At 42.3% G+C, this 25,142-nt stretch overlaps 1 protein-coding gene across 3 annotated transcripts; it reads left to right on the top strand.

Annotated features, from left to right (window-relative positions):
• Positions 1-275: 275 nt before the first annotated feature.
• On the top strand, positions 276-24,768 carry ANXA2 (annexin A2). Of its 3 annotated transcripts, none has more exons than XM_030955423.1 (13): positions 276-382; positions 5,014-5,073; positions 8,625-8,724; positions 14,308-14,402; positions 17,166-17,279; positions 19,185-19,275; positions 19,737-19,816; positions 20,143-20,202; positions 20,814-20,907; positions 21,627-21,722; positions 22,687-22,745; positions 23,385-23,507; positions 24,399-24,768. In XM_030955423.1, exons 2-13 carry the CDS (start codon positions 5,026-5,028, stop codon positions 24,456-24,458), a joined length of 1,020 nt encoding a protein of 339 aa, XP_030811283.1. In that variant the 5' UTR covers positions 276-382; positions 5,014-5,025; the 3' UTR covers positions 24,459-24,768. The 3 variants fall into 3 exon arrangements, with proteins under 3 accessions (XP_030811283.1, XP_030811285.1, XP_030811284.1); XM_030955425.1 differs by lacking the exon at positions 276-382 and adding an exon at positions 495-771; XM_030955424.1 differs by lacking the exon at positions 276-382 and adding an exon at positions 1,142-1,209.
• The last annotated feature ends 374 nt before the right edge of the window (positions 24,769-25,142 follow it).

The raw sequence follows: 25,142 nt of genomic DNA, 5'->3' as shown, positions 1-25,142 counted from the left end.
TCCCCGGCGGCACTGCGGGGTCGCAGCTGCAGGGTGGGCGGCCAGCGAGCAGGTGGGGAAGCGGGGCTGGGGGCTAAGCCCCGACCCCTGCAGCCCAGGGCGCTGCTCCCGGTGTCGCCACAACCTCGGGAAGCCCCGTCCTGCGGCGGGGCACGGGTGCGGAGGGAGAGGCTGCTCCTGCCCTACCCTTGCCCACCCCGTCGCTGTCCCCGTCCTGCGGCGGAGCCGGGCGCGGCCGGGTGAGTCAGCGCCGTGCCGGGGGGGCGCCGGGGCGGGAAGGACCCGCCCGGCCCTACAAAACCCCGCCCGGGCTGCCGCGGGCTCCAGCTGCTGCCAGAGCCGCCCGAGCCGCCGCTAGAGCCGCCCTGCCCGCCCCAGCCAGGTGAGCCCTCGGCGGCAGCGCGGCCCCGGCAGCGCAGCAGGAGCGGGGAGGCGGCAGCGCCGCGGGGCCGGGCCGGGCTGCGGGCGGGGGTCGCGCTGCGGGAGCCGCCGCTGCTGCTGCTGCTGCGGAGGGAGCGGAGCGGGTTCGGAGCGGGGCGGTGGCTGCGGCGGCCGCCGCCCTCCCGCACCCGGCTCCTTTTCCTCCGGCCCTGCCCGCCCGTTACTTTCCTGCGCTCGGCTCTACGTTGGGACGGTGGGGCCGCGGGCGAGGCAGCCCTCGGGCAGCTTCGTGCGCCCCGCAGCAACTCTGGGTGTGGCGACAGCGCTCAGGAAAGAGGGAACCCGTCCCAAACTTCGCCAAACTTCCCAGACTGTAATTTCTGCTCGTCGGTAAGGTACACAAAGGCTCAGCTGGGTTGACCATGGTACCGTAAGTTCGCTTCTCGGTGCGGAGGCTTGCAGAGAAGCTGTGCCGGCGAGCCAGGCTGGCTGTTGGCGGTGTTCATTCAGCTGGAGCGAGGCTGGAATTGCTCCGCAGGCACGGCGGAGCCCCGAGCCCGCCGGGGACAGCGGCCCCTTCCCTTCCTTTCCCTTCTCGCCCAGGGTGCGGCCGCCGCAGCCGCTGGCACGGGCGGCAGGAGAGGGCAGCAGGAAAGCCCAGCGGGCTGGCCGGGTGGGCAGCGCTCTCCGGGCGTTCCCTGCGCGCTCCCCCGAGGAGCCCCCGGCTCCTCCCCGCTCCCTGCGCGGCCAGGCTTGGGCGGGGCTCTGCCTCCCACCCTGCCCGGCCGAGAGCTGAACCGCGGAGCTCCTCCTGCTGCCTTTTGGAGTGTGAGTCAGCTCGGACACCGTTTCCCCCTCCCGTGAGGAGGGGAGGTAGGGCAGAGGAATGTTGCCAGCTATTTTAACTGATAGAGAAGTGAAATGATTTCAGCACAGTCGTGCAGAAGTGGGTTGTGTGCTTATACGTGGCAGCTTTACTCCTGTTTAACATCGGTTCTTATGTTCATATTCCAATGCTATATCTGCACAGAGGTGCAGACTCCGATAGACGGGTTAAGAGTGAAAGACTCCTTGGAACCAGTGTGCCCTTGAGTGATTTATCCCTGCGTGTGCCTTCTGCTACTAGAGCTGGTTTTGATAAACAGCCCTAGTGGGTAGAGTTTCCATTGGCCAGTATTTGGTGTAGTTTGCCTTGATGAACCAAAAAAAGAAACCCCAAAGAGGTTTTCTTGTAAAGTCTCAAAAGTGAGAATAACTTGAGTTGAAGAAACAAAAGTCCTTTATTTTGTATGTGCATGGTATCTTCCTGGAATGGAACTTCCTGAGTTACTAACAATGTCTGCGGAAGAAAACGGTTCAAGTAGTTTGTAGTAGAGCAGTTTAATGGGTTTTGAAATGCTTTCCTTAGAGAAGATGAATTTTTTTTGCTCCAAATAGTGGCTTTAAGTGATGTGCTAACCCTTATTGGGTGATCTGGGGAGATGCAGCCTGGCCTATTTGTACTCCTGCTTAGCCCTGTACATATATATCAATGATTTTGAGCCCTTGTTTCATTTACAGCAGATGGTGCAGGTCTTGCCCACTCTCCCTCCTCTCTGTTAGCAGGCTTGCCCTAGTTTTTGGACACAAATATACTCCAAGTGGAAGAGTTTCCATTCTCTCATTCCGGGGATGCCGTTTCCTTGGCTCAGATGTCTGGGAACACCCTTTGCTTGTATCTCTGCCTGGTATAATAAGTGCTTCTTAAAATGCTAATTCTGCTGATTGAGCAATGCAGTTGTTTGTGCATACCTGAAACTTTTCCAAGGAACACAGGGGGTTTTTCCATAATGTGTGTGAGCTGGGCCTGGAAATCAAGATATGGGGCTGCTTTTAAACTCACATTCTTCCCTTACCAAAGAGTTTCAGGGATAAGTTGGTGAACAGAGACTGGGCCAGTATAGTAACAGAGCTGTAAACCAGTGCCTTCTGGGAGGGCTGAGGCTGGGCCATCTGTTTTAGCAGAATAATATGATTGAGGATTGTGTAATGTGCATTTAGAAATTGGTTGTAGAAACTTGCCTTAAGGTATTGAAGCATTAGTTTACAGCTGGAAGGTAGAACTTGATTCCTTTCCAGTGTAGGAAGAGCAGGCTAGTGCAAGTATTTTCTCTTTACGTGTTCAAACCCATCCAGGACTTGTCAAACCTACATCAGATAAAATCAGTCCATCAGAAAACAGTGAGAGTCTGTTCTCAAATACAAGTGCTTTACAGAGCAGGGTGTGACAAGAGCTGTGTTTGTTCTCTGGGTAAAAAAATTGTTCTCTGCAAAGATTCTTGCAAGAACTCCCTTTTTTTTTCTTTAGCCAGCTTGCTGTTGATGGGCAGTCAGTTGCTATAGCACTGTTGTGTTCTGGTGATATGAACCTGGAGTTCCAGCTCTATGTGAGGGTGTGTTAGTTCTGTTTCTGGACTCTGATCAAGTCTTTTGTTCCAACAAACCTGATTCAGTCTGGTTTTTAATTGATTTAGAAGCAGTAGTCTTGCAAAAAGCTGTTCAGTGATTTGGGGTTTTTTTCACATGAAAGGTTATGCTGCAGTTGCTTTGCTTCAGCTTTCTCTGGTGTTTTCTTTGTGACAAAAGGACTTCAGTTGCTCGTCTTTGGTAATAGTTGAAATACTGTCAGAGTACAAAGGTCTCACAGGCTCTTCATTTTATGGAGAGTAAACATTAGGAATTTCATAACTCAGGAATATATATCAGTCCCCTCTACCCAGCATGGTTTATAATGCCAACAGCTGGTAACAGCTTATTAAAACTTCTGCAGACTGTCTTTAAAGGCCTGGGTTGGATTTTACCCCTGAAAAAACATTTGTTCTCAAATATATCAGTGCATGACTGTCATTTTTTTATCTCTTTTCTTCCCCTGGAATCTTACTTTTTGTTGAAGTCAAGTTGCTTTTGTTACTTAAACCTAGATTGTTTCAGATGATGGAAGATTCTCTTTCTGTGTTCTAAATGAGGAAATGTGAGATAACAGCAGTTACACTACAAATGTACTGTGATTTTGCTGCTGTGTTTTATTCTTGTAGCACTAGCTATTTTTGCCAAAAGATTTCTTTGTTTTTCTCCTACAGGAGTTAAACAAACAAACAAAGAAAACAACAAGAAGAACAAAACACTTTTTCCTAGAGTTTTAACCAGTTCACCATTATCAAGAAACTATTTCAAACTTCTCTGGTTCTCCAAGCCCTTAACTGGCCATTGAGTGGAGAGGAGATTGGTTCCTCTGGGGAATTGGCCTGGGTGGCTGGTCCTGAGGAAAGCCCCATCCTGTCAGAAGAGTGACAGGGGGAGGACTGATTAAAAGCCATCTGAAATCCAGTTGAAAGGACCTAGGCAGGACTGGCTGCACAGTAGCTGGGAGTTGTCTGGGGGCCATGGAGCCAAGAACGGGCCTGGGGAGCGGTGACAGTGCGGAATGAAGGGCGTGGCACCCAGCTGGAAACAGGGCAGTTTTGGTATCAGTGCAATGGCTCTGGTTTCGAGGTGCTGCTGCCCTTTCTCCTGTCCTCTCCTAAACCAGCTCTTTTCCCTGTTTGATGATGCTCTGTGCAGCTGGACTGTAGAGGTCCTGGGAAAAAAGCTTTCATTTAACAGCAAATAATGTTTGCTGCAGGTGCCATCCTGGGTGACTGGGTAGCAGTGTGAGTAGCAATGTCTGTCCTTTCTCTAGAGAAATTTGACAGCAGGGTTTGGGGAATGCATCAAGCCTTTTAAATATTGCCCCTGGCTTACAACCTTTGGAAAAGCTTTCCTTAGCTGACAGACCCTTTCACTAAAACAGTAACACGGCTCTGGCAAGCTCCCTGACCAGAATCCAGAGTTATAACAGGCAAAGTCTTGTAACATAAGTTCGTCACATCAGTGTTTATTTCTGCCATGTGTATAACCCATCTCAGGGTTGAGATTTTCCCTGGTTTTTTGGATATGCAAGGAAGATGTTATCCAGGTCCTGGCAATGGAGCATAGGTATTAAGTTGCCACAATGGCTCTTTTTTTTGGAGCTGCCATTTTAAGTAGTCCTTACTGCCTCTTCTCTGATAATCATGTTACTAAGTGGTGTTTGTCCTGGAGAGCTACAACAACACCACAAGATCCAGATCCAGGGTTAAAGATTAAATGGGGTTATGGTTTTGTAAAATGCCTGCAAGAAAAGAAATACTTCCACTGCATTTCATGAGTACTTGAGGAATTGGGCATGTGAATGCTACTACTTGTTGATGTTCTTTGACTTTGAGCTGGACCAAGTTATAATGTTTCTGATAATTTTCCTGGTACTGAGTTGTCAGCTTAGGCAACTCTGTTTCTGAGGCAGAGATTTCTCAAATTCCTGTCTGAGTATTTAAAATGCGGAAGAAATGCTTGTTTAAGGAATTTTTATTGTACAATGGAATGAAGACCTCTTGTTCTTGCATTATTAATGGTGGTGTGGCTTGGAAACTCTTAAATCTTCTTTCCTGCTTGTTATTAGCAGATCCTCTGGACTGTGTCACTTGAAGTGCTGCAGTGCTTCAAGACTGGTGGAACACACTGATGTAACTGTAAATATATTTAAATCTACTTTGTCTTTTTTTTCTCTTCCTCCAGCATTCTTTCAAGATGTCCACTGTTCATGAAATTTTAAGCAAGCTCAGCCTTGAAGGAGATGTAAGTATTATTATCTAAGCAAAAAAAGTTTGTTTTACTTAAATGTCCCATCTTGTTCCTTTTACAGGACTCTGCACCAGCAATTGTACTGAGCTGTACAGTTTACAAGATTCCACACATCTCTTAAACTTTTATTGGCTAAAAACCTCATCAGCAGTAATCAGTTTTCATCCACAAACCAGCTGTAAACCATAGGACAGTTACATGATTTAATGAGAGTATCCTCCTGCTGGGCCTTATCAAAGAGATCACAGGGCAAACAATGGCTGGTTTGCATCTGTGTCTCTCTTTCTTCCAAAGGAACAAGTTAGTTAAGGATGAGAACAGAAGATGGAAATGAGTTTGCTTTTGCTGATACCCTCTGATTTTTTTTTCCAGTTAAAAATGGAGAGCACTATGAGAACAAAAATACTGGGGATCTGATTCCTGTAATGGTTGTCACCAAAACCAAACTAGCTCTTGAAAAAAAAATATTTTCTCAAACTTATTTTCTCATTTTCTGTTTTAGCTTTGATTGTGTATTTTTCACCACACTTGCACTTGGTTTATAGTTTACTGAAATACCAGAAAGCCAAATTATTTGTTTGATTTCTTCAGTTGCAGTTAGATGGTAGATTACCACTGTGGTATCAGCATATCATGCCATGGATTTGTGGTTCTGTGATTGTCACCGAAGAGGAAGTGAATCCTATCCATTTCATCACATTGCTAATGAACTTGCTACACATATAAATCTTACAGCTGGTAGCTGCAGGTCTGAACTTGGTACAAGCAAATGTTTTGCCAATTTTTGGTACTTATTGTGCAATTAATTATACCAGACTATGTTTGTGGAAGAGCTGTTGCAAAGAACTGGCCAGTGCACTGTAGGTAAGCAGTAAAACTGGTTTTGTAGTGCAAAAACAGTCAAGTCTTCAGCTTTCATGGTTGTGTGTTTCAATGGAGAATTACTTTTGGAATAATAGTTAAGCACTCTGTTCTCAAGGGCAGAAATGCTTCTTCCTTGATTCTTGCAAGTAGTTGCAAAAGTCAGATTTGAATTCTGTTCCATGGAGCATTTCCCTCAGAAATCCTGCTGCAGTGTCAGAAGGCTCAGGCAGCTGTTTGTGCTCTAAGTTGGAATCCAGACTTACTGAGTAGCTGGCCTGTGTAGCTCTGCAGCATTAGAACAGTTCCTCTAAGCAATGATTTAGCAAATTAACTGATGTTAAACACAGTAGTTGGGCCAGCAATTTCTCTCTTAAAATTTTAACTTGAGGGTGTAGAATGGTTGTGGCTGAGCCCCAGTGCTGTCCTGTGCTCTGCAGCAGTGGTACAGGAGCTGATTTGAGTGAAGGTGAAGGACCTGATTGCCTCAGCCTTCCTTCCTTCCTTCCAGGAGAGGATGGAGCTGAGCTGAGGCTGATCTGTGCTCCCAGCTTCTGGATCTCTCTGCTAGAGTACAGAAAGATTCTCAGAATACCTAGGTGTAGGTAAAAGGGTCCTGGTATTTTAGGTTAAATTAAGCCTCTGAAGCTGTTAGTAATATTTGTTTCTCCCTCATGTTTCCCAAAAGGATTAAATTTCTCAAGCTCAGAAGAAGTAAAGCAGGTAGAGGACCTCTGAAGCCACTCAGTGCATAGGGAGAAAACCAATTTCTCTGCTTTAGTTTGGCCCAGACAGGTGGTGCAGTTGCACATTATCTGGACTTTTGCTGCCACATTGAAAAGAATTTTATACTGAACTAAATGGAAAGTCAGTTTGAAAGCTTTGTCTGAAAACATAGAGTACTAGTACTGTGGTACAGCAGTGTACCAGAGTAATTGAGTAGCTTGGAATTGAAATGGCTGTTTTTCAAAGGCAATCACCCTGATAAGACCTGTCAGGTGTCAGGGAAACTCAGTCTGACTTGGTACATGCCTTGGGCGGAGGGACAGAGGAGAAATGGCCACCAAATTGCAAATATGCTGTGTATTTTGTTAGTGTATGCTATCATCTTTACAGTAAACTACTCCATCCAAATTACTCAGCAAAAACTTGGAGCTCGGTGGAAGGAGAGGTACCCAGCTCTGCTGGGGTCACCAGGTGCCTTGTTTTAGATGATGCAGAGTGCAGATCAATGAGCAGTGCCCCAGGATGGGGGTGCCTGGCTCAGCAATCTTTCAGACACACAGATTTCTCTGAGGCTGCATTGCATGTCTCCATTTACTGTTTCCATTGCCACTAAAAGCAAAGGCTGTGTTTTGTGGTGTGGCTCTGGGCCAAACTGGGGCCACTTTGCTGGTCTGAACTGCTGGTAAGAGACAAAAGAAAATGATTCAGTTTATTGGTGCTTTCTTGACTTCCCATCTCCACAGCATAAAACAGATTGTCTGCAGAAGGCACAGGGGCAGCTGCCAGAGGAATATGTACAGAACAGCATGACCTCTACAGGGATAGAGTCAGAATTAGTCAGAAACCATGGAATTTCTTAGTTCAAAGTGCTCCTCTTAAAAATTTGCATGTAAAAATATTTTCCAGGGATATTAGGATAGCTTAGTTCTGTTCATGAACCCAGCTTCCTTTTGGAGTTAGAGATGGAAACAAAAGTTTCTGGGGATCTTTTCCAAGAAAGCTTAGTTATTCGTTCACTTAGGAAATGGCTGTGGCAGTTTCAGGTGCTAGTAGCTCTACCTCTCTGCCAGAGGTTCGGGTTTCTAAATTGAACTCAGCAGAGTGGGATTTGTGAATATTACCCAGCTATTTGTATGAGAATCTGTGGTTTAATTTAACCCTCCCCTGGGAGGTGCTAACCAGCTGTTAGCTCACACTGAAGCAGCTAAGAGTTCAATCTCTGTTCTGGTCACCCTCTGTTTGCAGCTCTAATCCTCAGGAGAGGACCATGATAAACAGCTGATAAAATCTGGTAACTTGGAGAATGTTGCATCTGTTTACTAAGTGAGCTTACCTGCAAGTCCTCATACTCTTGGCAGTGGTAATTTGAAATGTCATTTGGTTTTGCAAGCCTCATGCTGCTTAAAGCAAGGGTCTGGAGGCCAAGAATTTAAAAAAATTATTAATAACTTCTGCTTTCTAGAATTATGGCCTTAAATAGATTTTTTTTTGTGTTGTCTTTAAAGTTCATGAGACAGTGCACAAAACTTTTTCTGACTTTATCATTGTTAATCTTCAATTTCATTCTTTTTTCTTTATTATCTGTAGCCTGAAATCAGAAGTAAAATATTGACTTCAAACCTAAACTACCTTCCTGTAGTAATTTTCTTTCAGATCTAGCCAGAAAACTCCAGATTTTAGAATATTGAAGTTTAGCGAATAAACCTGGAAGGTGTTGGGGTTTTGCTGCAATAAATACAATATCTATCTGTATATATTCTGTAAGCATGGCTGTGAGGGAGTTTCTGGGCAGTACACATGAGGAGAAGAGACTTCAGTGGCTCTTAGGAGAATTCCATTTTCACAGATACCTGCTGGTAGTTCTTGCATTTAAACACTGGGCTAAATACCAATGTGTTTTATTAATTGCAAATTGAACTCTGAAGGGTTTTTTGTTGTTTTTGTTATTTTCCTTGCAGCATTCTCTCCCTCCAAGTGCCTATGCCACAGTGAAGGCCTACTCCAACTTCGATGCTGACCGGGACGCTGCGGCCCTGGAAACGGCCATCAAGACCAAAGGTGGGCACAGGGGCTGGGGCTGCCACCCTGGGGCAAGGGAGAAGCCTGGCTTGCAAAAACCAGAGCAAGACTGGGTCTCAACACCAACATTTTGATATCCTTACTCAAGGATACCTACTTTAGGAGGTGTTGGATTCCTTGAAATCTTGACCAAATTTCATTTTGAACCCTGCAAGTGCATGCTCTGAATATGCTTTAAGTTTGTAGCCATGAGTTGTTACCACTTTTTTTTCCTCTCTTGACTCATCAGTATTTCAAATTCTTCTTCTTTTCTGCCACTTGAGAATGAAGTGTCACCTCCTTTGGCAGTGGGCTCTGAATCATGGATTTCTACTGGATTGTTGGATTGGACATTTCTTCCTCCTTTCAGCTTTCCAGACACCTGCATAGGGGTGGTTTGAACATCTTTATCCTGAGTTTTGAACTAAATAATCATTCATCTTGTATTAATTTGGAGTCAAAGAAGGTCCTAAAAACTAGTTTCTGAAATGAGTTTGCAGTATTTCAGGGGCAGGGCAGTGTGAGCTTCTCTGAGCTGGGTTATTAGACAGGCTTCCCTCTGGTACATTGAAACCATCAGGACAGCAGGAGTGTGAAGTGCAGCTCTGCAGTAATGCCTTGGTGGCGCTCCTGGGGCTGTGGTCCTGTCCTGGGACAGGGAGTGCCATGCTTTCCACACTTGCTCCAGGCCAGAGGAGCAGCAGCTGGGCGTAGCTGGAACCAGCAACTCTTTTGCTTTCATGTCAGAGAGAAATTTAAAAGCCAAACAATGTCTCATCAGAAAGAAATGCTGAGTCTTCCATCAGTGCCAGCAAAGCATGTGTTTGACTTGCTATAAAATGTAAAATATATCCCCTCCATAACAAGCACAAAACTTTCTTTCACAAGATTACTTAATTTAACTAGAGAAATTCCTTATTAAAGTGGGTTGACTTCTGGGGTTCACTTCTGATTTTGAATCATTTATGGTTTGCTTTTTTAAAAAAAAATTCCCTGATGTTTATATATATATATATATATATATATATATATAATCAGGTTTAGCAGCAAACACTTTGTATATATGTAGAGTTTTGTCTAGACTTTATAATTTTTTGCAGCTCTGATTATGGGGCAAATCTAGACATTTCAAGTACACCATGAGACTCTCAGGGTACGTACAAACTTACCCATTTGAACTCTCAAGCTGCTAATTATTGCAAAAGGAAATGGCAATCTCCTAGGCAGTACAAAAGCTTTTCCAGTCAGGAAAGTCAAGCTCAAGCTCTCTTTCCACTTTCTCTCAACAAATTAAGCAGTGCAGTTAAGTTACATGGAAGCATTTCAGTAGAGAGATGATTTTCAACTCACTGAGGGAATAATAAGGAACTTACTCATGGACCTGCATGTTTGTAGGCTTGAGCTTCTCTCTGCTTATTAGTTTGTTACCCAGAACTTATTCTGGGAAGGTGGCTTTAAAGGGAAAATCTCTTTATGGTTTTGATACCAGATTTCCACCCTAAAGAGTCTCACAATAGAAGTATTCTCGTGGGGAATTAAGTAGGAGAGTGTTATGACCCTTCTTCCAGGTACTGTTTCCTTGCACTTTGAGTGCTTTGGACCAGGATATTTTCATCTGCTAATTCAGAATATTTGATAAAATGTGAGTTCTCTAAAATATATGTAGGGTTTTCCTCCAATGAAAATTCCAGCTCATCCAGACAAGAACTGGTTTTTATGAACAGTAATCTAAATCTAAAAAGCTACCTGCAAAAACAAGTTTTAAAGTAATTCTGGGAAATACCTAAGTAGTAGTTATAAAAATATAACACCCATAATGAACAGACTGTCTACATCCACAGCAGCTACCATTTTCTTAGGAACTATCACCATTTCTCTAGCATTTAGTTTGCACTGAATGTGGGAAGTAGAAATAAGCAATGTGAGTTCTCACAGAGTGATGAAGAGGAATATGACTTGTTCATGTTAAAACAGTGAGAGAGGCGAGTTGTAGATATATATGCAAGCTGGTTTGTGCTTGAAAACTTAAAAAAACCCAGGCATGTAAGAACCATTTGGGCGGCTTTACTCTCTACAGGTTGAAGGACACCTGGTATCTGAACCCTTCATAAACCCTTCAAATAAAGCCCTTGGGCTTTCTTTGTGTTGAAAATGGAGGTCTGTACATGCCTTAATGGGCCTGTATTTCACACTCACCAAAGCAGTCTTTCCAATTTCTTGGAAGTTGTAGCACTGCCCTGGAAGTGATATCTTGTAGAGTCTTATCTCTGGCTATACCTTATATAAACAGTGCCTGAAGTCTGCTGTTTGCCATCAGGGCAGGCCAGCTCTGGAGGGTTACCATATAAATAATTATATGGAAATTATTATATGGTAATGGAAACTCCCAGAATTAGAGTAATGAATCTCCATTTTAGCGATTCTTGTGTAAAATGGCCAAAACTTATTTTACTGCCCGAGCAACAGCTGTATATTTGGTTTAGGGAAAAGATGTAGGGCAGAGTATGTGACTGTTCTCTCTATGTAATATCTAAATCTTTCCGATTAATTCCTCAGAGTTTGCTAAGCCATCTGTTCATCTGTGGGGACCTCTGGAAAATACTGTGATGTGTTTATTTGGGCTTAGATCTACCTGCAAAAACTATACTGCACAAATACATTGTCCAGCCCTTTGCAGGGCTTTGAGTGGAGCTGAATTAAATGCAGGGGGTTTATATATATCCACCAGCCTAGGAAGGGAGATGTGCAAAAATGTCCCCAGGTCATATTAAAACCTTGTAGTTAGCAATTGTTCAACCTAGATGTTGCATAATACAAATAACCTGTTACAGTTCTGGCTGGCTCTTTTGGTATAAGTGCCATGGCAATGTTTCATTTTTTTTCTCTTTAGTGTTTCTGCAGCAAATTCATTTAGTGCCTTGGCATGTCCTTTGTCAATGTTGGCTTTTTGCTGCATAGGACAATAAGCTGTTTAATTTCTGTATAATGTTCTAGTGTACTCTGTGTATAGATCAGCTGATGTACAAGAACCTAAGCAGAAGAAACTATCTAGAAGGGCACTAACAGAGCTTATGTTAGATTTCCTTTTCTTTTTTTCTTGTAGCAAAGACAACTGCTAAAGTGTCTCTTCTGTTTCAGAGTTATTTCCTAGCATTGACATTTTGTGTGTCTCAAGTACTTGTTAAATAATTTTGTCAGAGTAGGTTGTGAATATTTGTTATTTGCAGCCTTCTATTGAGGACTCATGGGATACTATTTTATTCCATGGCTGGCAGACTTCAGGCACAGGTTTGTTGTAGGAAGGGGCTTAGAGCATAGATCTGTAATAAATTCATTACATCCAGAAATTGCTAAAACAATGATGACATGTAAATCAGTCAGTTCAATCTTAGAGAAAGGTCTTCTGTTTAGGTAGTATATCCAACATGCCCATAACTTCTGATAGAGTTTGTAAGATTATGAAGTAAACTTGCTGGTGAGAGAGGGTTGTGCCTGAAATCCACCAAACTGCATCAGTCACATATTCCAAATATTAAAACTGTCACTAAAGAAATATCTCATTGCAACATGGTTTGGGTTTGGTGAACCCTTGCTAAGCAAAATAGCAGAACTGAAATTATGGTTCTTGTTTTATCTTAATTTTTACCTCTTACCCCATTTATGTTCATTTCCTCATTTTTGCTGAGTTCCAACACTGTGATCTTACCAATGCCACCACTTGCCTCTTTAACAAGAAAATCTGTTACTAAGAAGAATTCTTCTTTCCATTTCCCATTGATAGAAATGCAGGGATAAAATCTGCCTAGCCAGAATAAATTTGAAAATAAACTCTGTTTCATTGCCTTGAAACTTTCAGAGACTTTAGCAAACAGCAAAGGAAAAGTGCTGGAGCTGCTGTCCGGCTGTGCCCCACCTCAGCAGCTGTGAGTCAGCATCCTCTGTGTGCAGCATGATTCCCCAGTGTGAATGAAGTACAAACCCTGACTTTCCACTGAATGCCAGAGCCATGAGTTAACTTCATGTTTCCATGCCATGTGTATGAGAAACTTGGATGCAGTCAGTCATTTGTGGGCTTCTAATCTGAAGCAATTGTGGTACAACTTGAAAATGTCATTTGCTTTTTTGAATGCCAAGAATGTTTTAAATTCAGAATTCATTAAAAAGCTTAAGACATTGGCTTGTACTGTGAGCCTGCAACAGCTGAAAGGCTCAATGTCTGTGTGTGGCCATTTCTGGACAGGGAGAATTTGTTTTCTTTTATAATGTGGGAACACTTTAAAATGTGCAGGAGTAGATTATGGCTGAAATGTGCAGCCAGCCTGTTTTCAAGTCAGAGTTTGTAACTTAGACACATTATGCTTTCCAGGACCTTATGGCATCATTTGCAGGCCCAGCTTGTGTGAATAAGAGGACTGATGTAGGTCTACCTCAGCACAAGCTAGGGACAGGAGGCTACCAAATGTAGTATTGTATGTATGTATCATGAAAAATGTGGTGAAGAAAGAGAGAGAATTTTTGGATTAGACTTATAATTTTAGACTCTGCAGCTAATGACTAAAAGGTTTTTTGCAAGATTCCTACTGTGTGTGATTCATTTTTATAACATCTGTTGCAGTTCTGTTTTTTCAGGTTACTTTGGGTAATAGGGAAAAGAAATGGAGCTGGATTCTGGCAGGGATCTGAGTCCTGCTAGTAGCTACTGATCCAATCCTTACTTTCTGCATTTTTTTATGGAGAAATCATCTTTTACACTGATGTGTGTGCACTGAAGTGTGAAAGAAGCTATTCATAATACTTTTATTAAACAGAGAGAGCTGAGGTGAAGATCTGGGCTTGTTCTGACCTCTAGATTAGAGCCACCTGTTTGCTTCAAAAACTCAGAGCTGCACTGAAGTGCATGGATTTGGAATGGTTCCCTTGAAAGTAAACCTTCACTGATGTGTAGTTCACTTTCTTAAAAGATAAGTTGGGAGTTTGAGCATCCACATCCTCTAGGTGTGCCAGTTACAGCTCAGCATGGATCTTCCAGTGATTTCAAAAAGAAGTAGCACATACTTAATTCTTCCAGCGTCAAAAATCCCTTCTGTCTTTTGAGCCTCTGAAACATACTGAATTAAATATACTGGTTTATTTTCCTGTTTCCATGTTTGGAGTGGTGGATTAAATGGCTTAAACAGAAAATATAACTGCTTTATCAAAAAGTCTTAATTGAAAAAATTCCACTAAAATGACAGGATAGGCTTTAGTAAGTACAAGTTTTAAAGTCTGTGTTATTAACAACTTTTTGCAGAATTCTGAGTGCTTGAGAACTAGTGCACAGACACTATAAGTGAAGCACAAGACAGAGTGGCAAAGCTGGTCACAAACTAGACTTGGAGATGTGTCCAAAGATCTGCATCCCACCCAAAGTCTGGAGTCTAGTTGGTGGCTTTTTCCCACAGCCAGGGCAGGATAAACACTAACTAGTGAGAGCTGCTGAGCTCTGCTCCAGACAGCACCTGTGCTTTGGAGTGTTGGGGAACATCCTGATACAAGAACAGGGACAGGAAAGCTTCTCTAACTTTGTGTCTTGTGTCTTTGTAGGTGTGGATGAGGTCACCATCATCAACATCCTGACAAACCGCAGCAATGAACAGAGGCAGGACATCGCTTTTGCCTATCAGAGGAGAACCAAAAAGGTAGTAAAATATGAAGAAATAGTAATTATTGAATATTTTTCTTGTGGAAAATTAGATTTTTCAGGTTTTGTCTTGTCACTGAAATTCACGATGCATCTACTTTGTCCACGGTGTCATAGTTTAGGACTGGTAGAACTTTGAAATATGTTGAATATGCACAATTGGGACTGCAGTCTGTTGGAGATGGTGGTTTCCTAGCACCTTCAGAAGTCACAGTGGAATCCATGGGATTCCCTGGTGAAATGTGCTAAAAATACTGAGAAGTCACTGGCATGAAGTGCCTCCATTTGAAGGAAAGAATGAAAGAGAGGTGCTTTAGGGGATTGGTTTTTTTTTCTTTTGGTTGGTTTATATGTTTTGGGGGGTGTTGGATTTTTTGTTTATTTTGTTAAGACAGCTCAGCATAAGGGAAGTGTTCTGTTTCTGTTCACACAGGTAGCTTAGCTGAGAAAGCACTGCAGTCATTTGTGCTATGAGCACTGCAGCTGTGGAATAGTGATGTAATGAGTTGAACTGTCATTAAAAATTATCCTGGCAGAAATACCTTAAGTACTGATCTATTGATGGAGAGAAATCTGAAGGACTTGTGTAGAATTCTGCAAAATGAGTCTTGCTGTCTGGGAGGCAAGAGCTCTTCTCTTTTGAAGTTTTGAGAATCTTATCATATTTGAAGTTTCACGCCAGTGAAAAGGAGGAAACTTTATATCAAGTTCAGATTATGATGAATGTATCTCTTCCAGGTTTGCCAGACCCCAAATGGTAGTCCTCAAGTAGCATCCCAGAATACTCATCTGAGCCCAAATGTAAATGTAGAGTTAAGTTTTGGGAGTTCAGCAGCTTTTCTGCATGACTGATAGAGGCATATGAAGAGGCACAGCCAGGTTGGACACGAGCATGTGTGCACACGCCTGCACATCCTGTCCTGGGGACATGGGGACAATTTGCACATAAATGGACCCCAGGCATGAAATGTGTCGCTTAAAGCTTTGTTAAATGTTCTGCATGACCACAAAAATGCACAGTTAAGAAAATCTGAAACTTTATTAATGTTTCTCTCTCACTTTTTTCCCTTGCTGCGACCCAAGAGCAAACTGAATTTATCAGAAGTTTAACAAGTGCCAAAGAATAAAACAGTCGTATAAACAATGGAAATGTGCAGTAGGAACCACTCAGATAAACATGTGAGGAGGCAAGAGAGGAGGAAGTGGGATATGAAAAGACACGTAGGTATATCTTCTAGGGACAGTGTCTGATGGTTCTCTTTGCCAGCAGTTGTGCAGATTTTGTTGACAATGTGTTGTGCTGTAATAGGCTGCTTGCTTTGTGTGTTGCAGGACCTATCAGTAGATCATAATTTTTCAATGTCACATAGTCTACCTCTCTTTTAATTCCTTTGGGATGAGCAGTGTCTGATGGAAACTCTTGATTTAGGTTGGAAGGGACTGTAGGTGCCCAAGATGGACACCTTCCACTAGATCAGGTCGCTCAAAGCCCCATCCTGGCCTGGCCTTTTAAACATTTCCAGCGATAAGTCAGCCACAGCTTCTCTGGGCAACTTGTTCCTTAAAATTTATTACAGATATATGTGCTGTTTTTCTGGTGGCAGTTCTGAAGAACCCATTTTCACCCAAATAAAGGCTGGAGCATTTTATCCCACATGGAGTGGTTGTACTAAAATGTTTCTAGGTCTAAAGCAGCCAGATGCCCCAAACCCCCATTCCCTCCCTTGGTCAATCCATGCAGAAGGTGCATACAGTACTGGCATAAATCAGTGCCCTGGATTAAGTGGGTGACTCTGTAAATTACCAAATGCCTTGGTTCATTGTTTCTCTGACACAAACTTCTCTGCAATTCAGCTGAGGTCACTTTCCCTACCCCCTTTTCCCCTGCCTCTCCAGCTCAGTGATTGTTAGTGAGAAACCAGCAACTGAAATGCAGCAATTCCCTTCTGAATGCTACAGATTGACTTCAGCTTAGGGAATACATGGATCTGTGTGAACCCCAGACTTGATCCTGGGGATTTCAGCTTTGTAACCTACACTGCAGGGAAGCTGACACCTAACATAATTCAGGTTGCATCTGAAACCCTGAAGAGGATCTGAGTGTTTGGTGCAGATTTGCATCCTCTGCAGTGAACATTCCTGACTGTTTCTTTTTCTAGGGCTGACTGGCAATTAACCATAGGGATTTGGGCTACAATCTTCTGATAGTTTCCTTGAAGACAGGCACAATTTTTCAGTGCTCAGGGATGATTTTTTGTCTCCTCACCTAGCTGGTTAGGAACTGGGCCTTGTGGTGGAATAAGTATGCAGTCAATTTTCCACTGTCTTAGCTAGTAAAGGGCTGGGATAAGAGGAAAACCACAAATAATACAGTGCTGCTGGGAAAACTGTGCAAGTGTGATGGAGCGGCAGTGACCACAGTGAGACAAACTCAGATCCATCTGTGCTTATTAGCTCCAGCAAAGTATCTGTGCTTCAGGACTGGAGTGAAGCTGTTTAGATGTGTCTGCACTGTGCTTTCCAGCACTGTGCCAGACACTGGTGCAATTCTTATTTTCAGAGGATTAGAAAAAAATTCCTTTGCCCTAATTTCTTTCTTAGGCTTTCACAGCCAGAAAGCTCTTTATGCTTCTGTTTTCTTGTCAGCTGTGTAAGAAACACTGCTGCAAGCTTGGAGACTTAAAGCCCTGCAGGTTAAGTTCTCTGGAGATCAGAAGTGAGCTTTAATTTCTTTTCTTCCATCGTCCCATCTATTTTACAGGAACTTTCTGCAGCACTCAAGTCTGCTCTCTCAGGTCATTTGGAGGCAGTGATCTTGGGCTTGCTGAAGACACCAGCACAGTATGATGCCTCTGAATTGAAAGCTGCCATGAAGGTAAATAAGCTTTGAAATTTAACATTGTTGATCTGATGTTGCTGTCTCGGGAAAGAACATGGACTTCATATCCAGGCCCATAGTTTTCAAACTGATATTTTGTTTTTTTAGTGCTACAGTTTAAATATCCAGGTGCAAGGCATCAAAAATTAGACAAATTAGGGAACTATGTAGTTTTGAAACTCTTAATTGAATCCTCTCTTTAAGGAAAAAGTCATTCTTGTCAGCTCAGGAGTAACAGCCTGGCTGCTTTGCTGCCTGCTCTTACAAACAATGCACAGGTTCATAGTATGAGAAACCTTTTAGAGGGCAGCTGTTAGCAGGAGCCATCAGATCCTCTGCTGGCATTTATGGGTTTATACAGGAATTTTCAGTTATTGGGTCATATCACTGATCTAGAAAGAGCATCCTGTACCAGAGCTGCCCTGTGTAGAAGACAAGGAAGATGGGACATGAAAAGCAGTCTCTGCAGAAAGAAATATCTGCTCTGCAGGCCTCTGAAACAAGGCTTGAGAGGGGCTCATGCCAGTACAGTTACCTTTGTAAGCAAACTAAGGTTGGAAGTCGTAGTTATAATTATCTAATCATCACTTACATTCTGGATATTCTTGTTCAAGTTAGGGTTTTTTTTTAAGAATAAAAGACAAGTACTAAGTTATGTCTGAAAGTTAGAACATGTTAATAATACTAATTAATTAACTTCTCCAGATGATTAAAAAGGAGTTAATGAACAAATAAGAAAACAAAACCACCACATAAGCACACACACAACTCTGACCCTCCCCCAAAAAAAACTCCTTAAATCCCCAACCCCAAAAAACCAACCCACTATGGAGATGGGAACTCTTCAACTGTGGGCCAAATGCCCTGTTTGAGTAATCAGATGCTGCCCTCTCCTGGTCTGAGTACCGCCCATCCATAATTTATTGTGACTCAGACTAGTCTGGGGTTTGGGATTAAAGACCAAGCAGTTTCCTCACGGTAGTCCCACATGTAGAATATTCTATGCTCTCCATGGATTGCTTTTCCCAGCTCCCAAGGAGTTCCCATTACTCCTGACCTGGTCTGAATTAGCAAAACCTCTCAATGCTCTGAATTTGCCTGAGCTTAAGTTTGGCTTGATACATAGAGCATTACAAGCTATGACTTTGGCATCATTTGTTTGCTTGAGGAAAGCAAAGTTATCACTGAGGAGTTAATTATTTTCCTATTACCCATTCCTGAAAATATTTCAAAAATATTTAGAAAGCTATATATGTTGCTAGTCTTCATTTTTCCCCAGATGCTTATCTGTGCAGAAAGCTCTCCTAGTTCTTGTAGCTTTAAGTCATCTTAATAAAATTACTTGGGTTTACTTCTTTAATCTTTTGGTTTGTCCCACTTTCTTGCCCCTTCAAGGGAGACATTTTACCCAAAGGGTATTTTGCCACACAATGGCCTCCATTTTCCACGCATTCAAGACTGCAGCATGAGACATTTTCCCAGGATGTTACTTCTCATGAAATCCTCTGGGAAACTATGCCCATTTTGGCCTGCAAAGTGACATTCTGTTACAGATGGGCTTAACAAAAAGCATCCTAACAGGTGGATAAGACTGGAGTTTCTTCCTGTGCTCCCAGTGGATAGAAAAAATCACACAGGCCATGATAAGCAGATCTTCTCCAGTTATGCTGGTGAGGAGGCCACTGTTAGACACTCACAGCAGATGCACATTGCCCAGAAGGAACATCTACAGGATCTCTAAGCCACTAGAAATATTCCATGTGTTTTTTCTCAGGAGCAGCTGGCAAAAAATATCCCTGAACTGTTACAGTGGGGAAAAGAAGATGTCCATAAAATGTTTTTAAACCATTTAAGCATTCCTGTTCATTGCTAGCTCCTAAGTGAGCCCCGTTTGTGTTGCAGGGGCTGGGAACTGATGAAGACACACTCATTGAAATCATCTGCTCCCGAACAAACCAGGAGCTCAGTGAAATCAACAGAGTCTACAGGGAAAGTGAGTTTACTTTGCAAGTTTCCATGTACTATGTCTTTTACACTAAATCACTTGAATAAATTCCCCTCAGTGTGAATTTCATTATTAGAAATCAAACTCAAATCTGCTTTGGTTCTCTGCTATTTTGTACTGGTGTTCTGGATATTTGTGTGATTTATATAGTTGCATCTTGTTGCATGGTAGCAAACAGACTGAAGGCTATTTGCTACTAATACAAGTTGTGTCTAAATGAAATTTTTTGGTAAGCTTTCCATGAGACACTGATTGCATGGACCTCATGACTAGCTGGTAGCAATGCTGGGTTTGATGTAGGCAAGCATGGACTCATTTTCATTGTCCTCCACACCTGACTTAGATTGTAGCTGTTTATGTGCATAAAACACATTAATTAGCAGCCCTTTTTCTTGCAAAGGAGTATTTGTGAGCTACCCTTTGCCTGAAAAGAACTCTTTGTTTTCTAGTGTACAAGACAGAGCTGGAAAAGGACATCATATCAGACACATCTGGTGACTTCCGCAAGCTCATGGTTGCCCTGGCCAAGGTAGGGCTGTTCACAGTTTCCCACTTTCTCCAGTGTGCCTGAGGGGTGGCTGCCAGTGAAACAATTGGGTTTCTGATGCACTCTTCAATTCCCCTGTATTTTCACCAGCCTTTGGGGGGGCAAGGGGGGGAAATATTCAAATGTTGAAGGGCAAAGTATTTTAACAGAAATGCAGCATTTACAGCATTAGCTTTGTAATGGGGATGGAGTATGCAGTTACTCATTTAGTAAATTCAGGTTAAAAAAAGAAAAAAACCTGAATATATGCATAGCAATCAGCTTACTTTCATAGAAACCTTTCTAAAATACTGATATCTTGTTTGAAGGGCAAAAGGTGTGAAGATACCTCTGTGATTGATTACGAGCTGATTGACCAAGATGCCAGGGTAAGTGCTGGTAGTGACCATGAAATATCTCCAGTTGGTCAGGCTTTGGTGGATATTGAACATAAACATGGAAGTGGAGAGCATTTGTAAAGTAGATGTGTGCATTTCAGATTGTCCTGCACAGTAATGTTTGCATGGTGTCAGTGAATCTGCCACTTGCAATCCTGATGCTGTCAGCTATCAATTTTCACAGACTACTTACCCACTATACAGAAGCTCTCTGGTATTTCTTTTAGATACATGAAGAGAGCGAGCCTTTAACAAAAGGAAATTCATTGCAGTGAACACAGTGAACATCCATTGCAGTGAATTTAGTGGCTGTTAGTGCTTGTTTGTTACATCTGCATCTGTCAAGAGCAGTTCTGCTGAGGTAAACAGAGCTAAATACAGAGTAAAGCTGTATCCAGAGGTGAATACAAAGCAATTAGTCTTAGTGTCAGATTTAGATCCTTAAATGTTGTCCTGGTGACCTGCTCAACCATGTGTCCTTGTGTGTTTCTCCCACAGACACAGTTCCAGTAGTGCTTGTTTTTCCAATAAGAAAATGGTCTATATTTGCAATGGCTTCTTGTGCAACTCCTGATTTTTTGTGATTTTCTTTCTAACCCCAGGACCTCTATGATGCTGGTGTGAAGAGAAAGGGAACTGATGTCCCCAAGTGGATCAACATTATGACTGAAAGAAGTGTTCCCCACTTGCAGAAAGGTACTATTCAAGAGGCAGATTTTTTTTTTCCTGTAAGAGAAAGTTATAATAAAATGGTAATGATTTTGTCCCATGTATGATTGAAATGATTGTGAAAAGCACTCAAAAACATAGGAGATCTCATAAATCTTATTCATGTCCAAGGTGTTAATTTTTTTTTAATCTAGTTATTTCTGTGGATGTGTTGATCTCACATTTTAAGTGTGTACAGCTCTCTTTTACACAGGTGTAACAATGCTCAGTTATATGTCACATACCTGAAAACAAAGATGTTGTAAACCTAGAAAATATGGATGCAGGATACCTCGAGAAGTCCTGTAGCTTTTACTGCTGTGCCAGGGTAGCTTAGCTATATCATGTGCTTAAATCTGCCAGTGAAGACCCAAAAGCAGCTCTGATACTGCTGTAAAGCAGCACATGAGAAAAGCCATTTGAAGACCTCTCAGAGCTTAAATCACTGTTGTTTCAAAAAATACCAGTACAGGATTAAGATGGCATTTTCCCAGATTATGGAGGTGTTCAAGGAAAACAAAAAGGCCACAGCGTGGGACCTTTACAAACTTCTGCTTGTATTTAAGATGAGATTCTCAGAAGGACTTGCAGGGATACTTATTAATCATGTGTCTCTACATTCCTGTGTCTGTGTTCATGCTTTGGTTGGTTATTTCTGGCAGTTCTTAGTCTGGTTTTGATTTCACCTACTTTCTTTTCTGTGCTAGTGTTTGAGAGGTACAAGAGCTACAGCCCATATGATATGTTGGAGAGCATCAAGAAGGAGGTTAAGGGAGATTTGGAGAATGCCTTCCTCAATCTTGGTAAGTTACCCTGAAGTAATGACTGTCCTTATATGGGATCTTTTCAGGGCTCTTGCAATGTATCATGATAAAGGTAGGACCCAGATTCACCCTGCTGGATGAGACATTAGCTGGACAATGCTGGTGTTGTTGGATCCACTGGTGTATTTTAGGATTTTGCAGATACTGAGAAGCAGCTTATTATGCCCTCTGCAAGATATAAACTTTGCTTTCCAGTTAAAATTCAAATGCATTGAATGTGTGTGTTGTGATCTGCTGTTAGTTCCACTTTTATTTGATAGAGGGGCTTAATGTTTGTTTCCCCAAGCAAACAAAAAGGTTGAAATTGTTCAGTACCCACCTAGGCTGGAGAGAAAACAGCATGTGTGTGTGAGAGGAGGAGACAGGCAGGCAGTGAGGGGTGGTAGGGGCTAATGGAAGAGCTGATTTGACACTGAATTCTCTGAAATAGGGAGGCAGGGTGTGCCATGAGGTGAGGATGATAAGGATGTCACTGTGTTTAAGAGGGAGTTCTTTAAGGGGAAAATCCATTTCAGACTGAGGGTGAACTGAGAGCTGTGTAATGCAAATAGAGTATAAACAGAGCTCAGCCGTGAAAAGGAGGCTTCTCATGGATGAGTATACAAGGAGTGTTCCAGAGGAGAGATTGCTTCTAGAAGTGGAACCATGAACTGGTAGCTGTGGAGGAGGGCCAGAATTCTGAAATTATACAATTCTGAAATTGTGCCATTTTCATGGAAGGAAACACTTCCTAAGAATGTGAGCATCTGTGGTTCAGTCACGAGCTAAACCAAATGACTTCTAAGTAGCGAGTCAGGAAAAATATTTTCTCTGTGTCCCCTTTTTGGAGGAACTTTTGCTGAAAACCTTATTTTGACTACTTATCATAGCTTTAAAAATGGCTGCAATATTCTGTGTCCTGTGCATGGGCAGGATATTTAATTATTCTTGTCTCTCTCTTCAGTCCAGTGCATTCAGAACAAGCAGCTGTATTTTGCAGACAGACTGTATGATTCCATGAAGGTAGGAAAGACTGGTTTTTCTCTCTGCTAATTTTTTTTGTTGTCATTGTTAGAAACTTCTGTTCACATGAAATGTGACTGGCATGTGAATAAATTAACAATTACTTAATATTGTTCAAAAGCATTCTTTAACCCTTATGAACCTGGATTATCTATTCCAATTTCTCTGGTATAGGGAAATGTAGGAAAGAGTTTCATTATAAAGATCTTTATTAGATCAGTTGATTATAATTAGCAAAGTTAGACACATCTTTTGCATGTAACCAAGAGCTGATAGCAGAAAAAGCTGTTTATTGAATACCAAAATAAGATATTAAATTGGCCTCAAAACATTTTGTGAAGAAAAAGGAATAAAGAGAAACACCTGGTGACAGGCATTAGGCGGTTCCAGGGAGAGCTGGTGAACCAAAAGTGCAGCTTACAGTCTAAGCTAAATTTGTGACTGCAGGTTGGTTAAACACTGCTGATGAGACAGGTACATTCATGCTCAGATTCTTGCATCATAATAATGATCTTCATTAGAAGATTTGATTCATTTTATCTTTTATTGCTCATTTTGGTTGCCTGTGGTTTGCTGTCCTACCATTAATTAATGGTAACATTTCAGCTATTGCAGCTCTAAATGTGTGTCTGCTTGTAGGGCAAGGGAACCCGGGACAAGGTCCTGATCAGGATTATGGTGTCCCGTTGCGAGGTTGACATGCTGAAAATCAAGAGTGAATTCAAGAGGAAATATGGAAAATCTCTCTATTATTTTATCCAGGCAAGTTTTTCATCTCTGGTTTTATATCATGGGCCTTTGCAGCAGTCTTCATTGGATTCGTGGTACCACTAGAATTCATGGGAGGTGTGTTAGAGGCCACAGAGAGAATATTGTATTATTTATGTACTATGGGAAAACCCACCTTTATCTTCACAGTCTACAGCTGGTACAGTTCCTGTCAGCCACTTGACAGTCAGCTGATGTGTTCTGAAAGAGAATTCTGCTCACCAGTCCCTATCCTCAGATCAAAAGAAGAGACAATTGTTCTGTGATTGCTGAATGAAAATAGAACATCTAAATTGATACTCCCTTTCATTTCAGTACTCAAGGAGAAGGCTCCTTAGCTAATCACTTTTGTCCATTTCTGTGATTGGACAGGAGCTACAGGTGCTAGGTGGTTTTGTCTAACTTGGGGCATAAGTAAAGAGTTTGTGAATCTGTTTCAAAGCTGATCTTCACCCTCGCAACAGCTTATGCTACATTATTCCCTGTGTAGATGAAGCTGAGTAAAAATCTTAACCCAGAATCTTTTCCTGAAGGTGTCGATTGTAGTTTATTAGCAATTTTTTTTAATAGTGCCCTTGGTGTATGATTTTTGCAGTGGTCAGTGAGACAGAGCAGAATCAAGTCCTTCAGCTTCCCTTTGTTGTGTTACTCTTTTTCATACCCAAATTTCTCTCTTCTTGGCCTTGCATTTGTATTGCAAGAATGATTAAATAATTTCACTTCACGCATAAGTAAAACTCAGTCAAGATAGTCTTCCTCCACGCTGAGAAGGCTTCAATGTGAATCATAGACTGTCCCTCAGGTTTAGAATATAATTCATATGCTTACATATTTTATGGCTGTTTCCTGACTTGTATTTTGTATTTTTCTTTCCTTGCTTTACAGCAAGACACAAAAGGGGATTACCAGAGGGCACTGCTGAACCTGTGTGGTGGAGAGGACTGAAAACTGTGATGGAAGAAACCCAAGTCCAGAGAAATGCCTTTTTTGCTCTTCATTTTACTGTAATCCTAGAAAACCTGAATTTCCTAGCTACCGTTGAGTTGCCCTTTCCCTGCCAGAGCCCTGCTGCAGTTTGCTCCCCTGCGCTGTGCATGCCCCTCTCGGCAGCTGTGCTTGGCTCTGCCAAAGCTCCTAACAGTGTATCCAGAGACACTAACCCTCCAGGAGACATGGGCTCACACGTGCTTGTGAAAAGCTCTGCCTCTCTGTGCAATGTTTCTAATAAAACAAATAAAATGACATTTTACTTTAACAATATGGGTATTTCAGATCTTAATTTGAAAACTGTCTAAACAGTTGATGTGTATTTAGCTGTTGCTGTCCATTTTCTGTGTTGTTTCCATCCTCCTCAGGTTCACTACTTGGAGCTGAAAACTTATCTTCCCTCAAGCCCTTCATCTGTTTAACGATCCACTTTTTCAGCAGATCCAAAACCATTCTCTTCACTGGTTGAGGGAGATGATCCTGCCCCTCTGCTTGGCCCTACTGAGGCCACAGCTGATGTTCTGTGTCCAGTTCTGGGCTCCCCAATACAGAGAAACATGGAGCTCCTGCAGTGGATCCAGTGAAGGCCACAAAGATGATTTAGGGAATGGAACATCTCTGATGAGGAGACACTGAGGGAAC

This window comes from Camarhynchus parvulus, chromosome 10, assembly GCF_901933205.1.
Source record: "Camarhynchus parvulus chromosome 10, STF_HiC, whole genome shotgun sequence".
NCBI classification, from domain to species: Eukaryota; Metazoa; Chordata; class Aves; order Passeriformes; family Thraupidae; genus Camarhynchus; species Camarhynchus parvulus.
The sequence above is the reverse complement of the archived record's forward strand: the minus strand, read 5'-3'. Positions and strand labels throughout refer to the sequence as shown.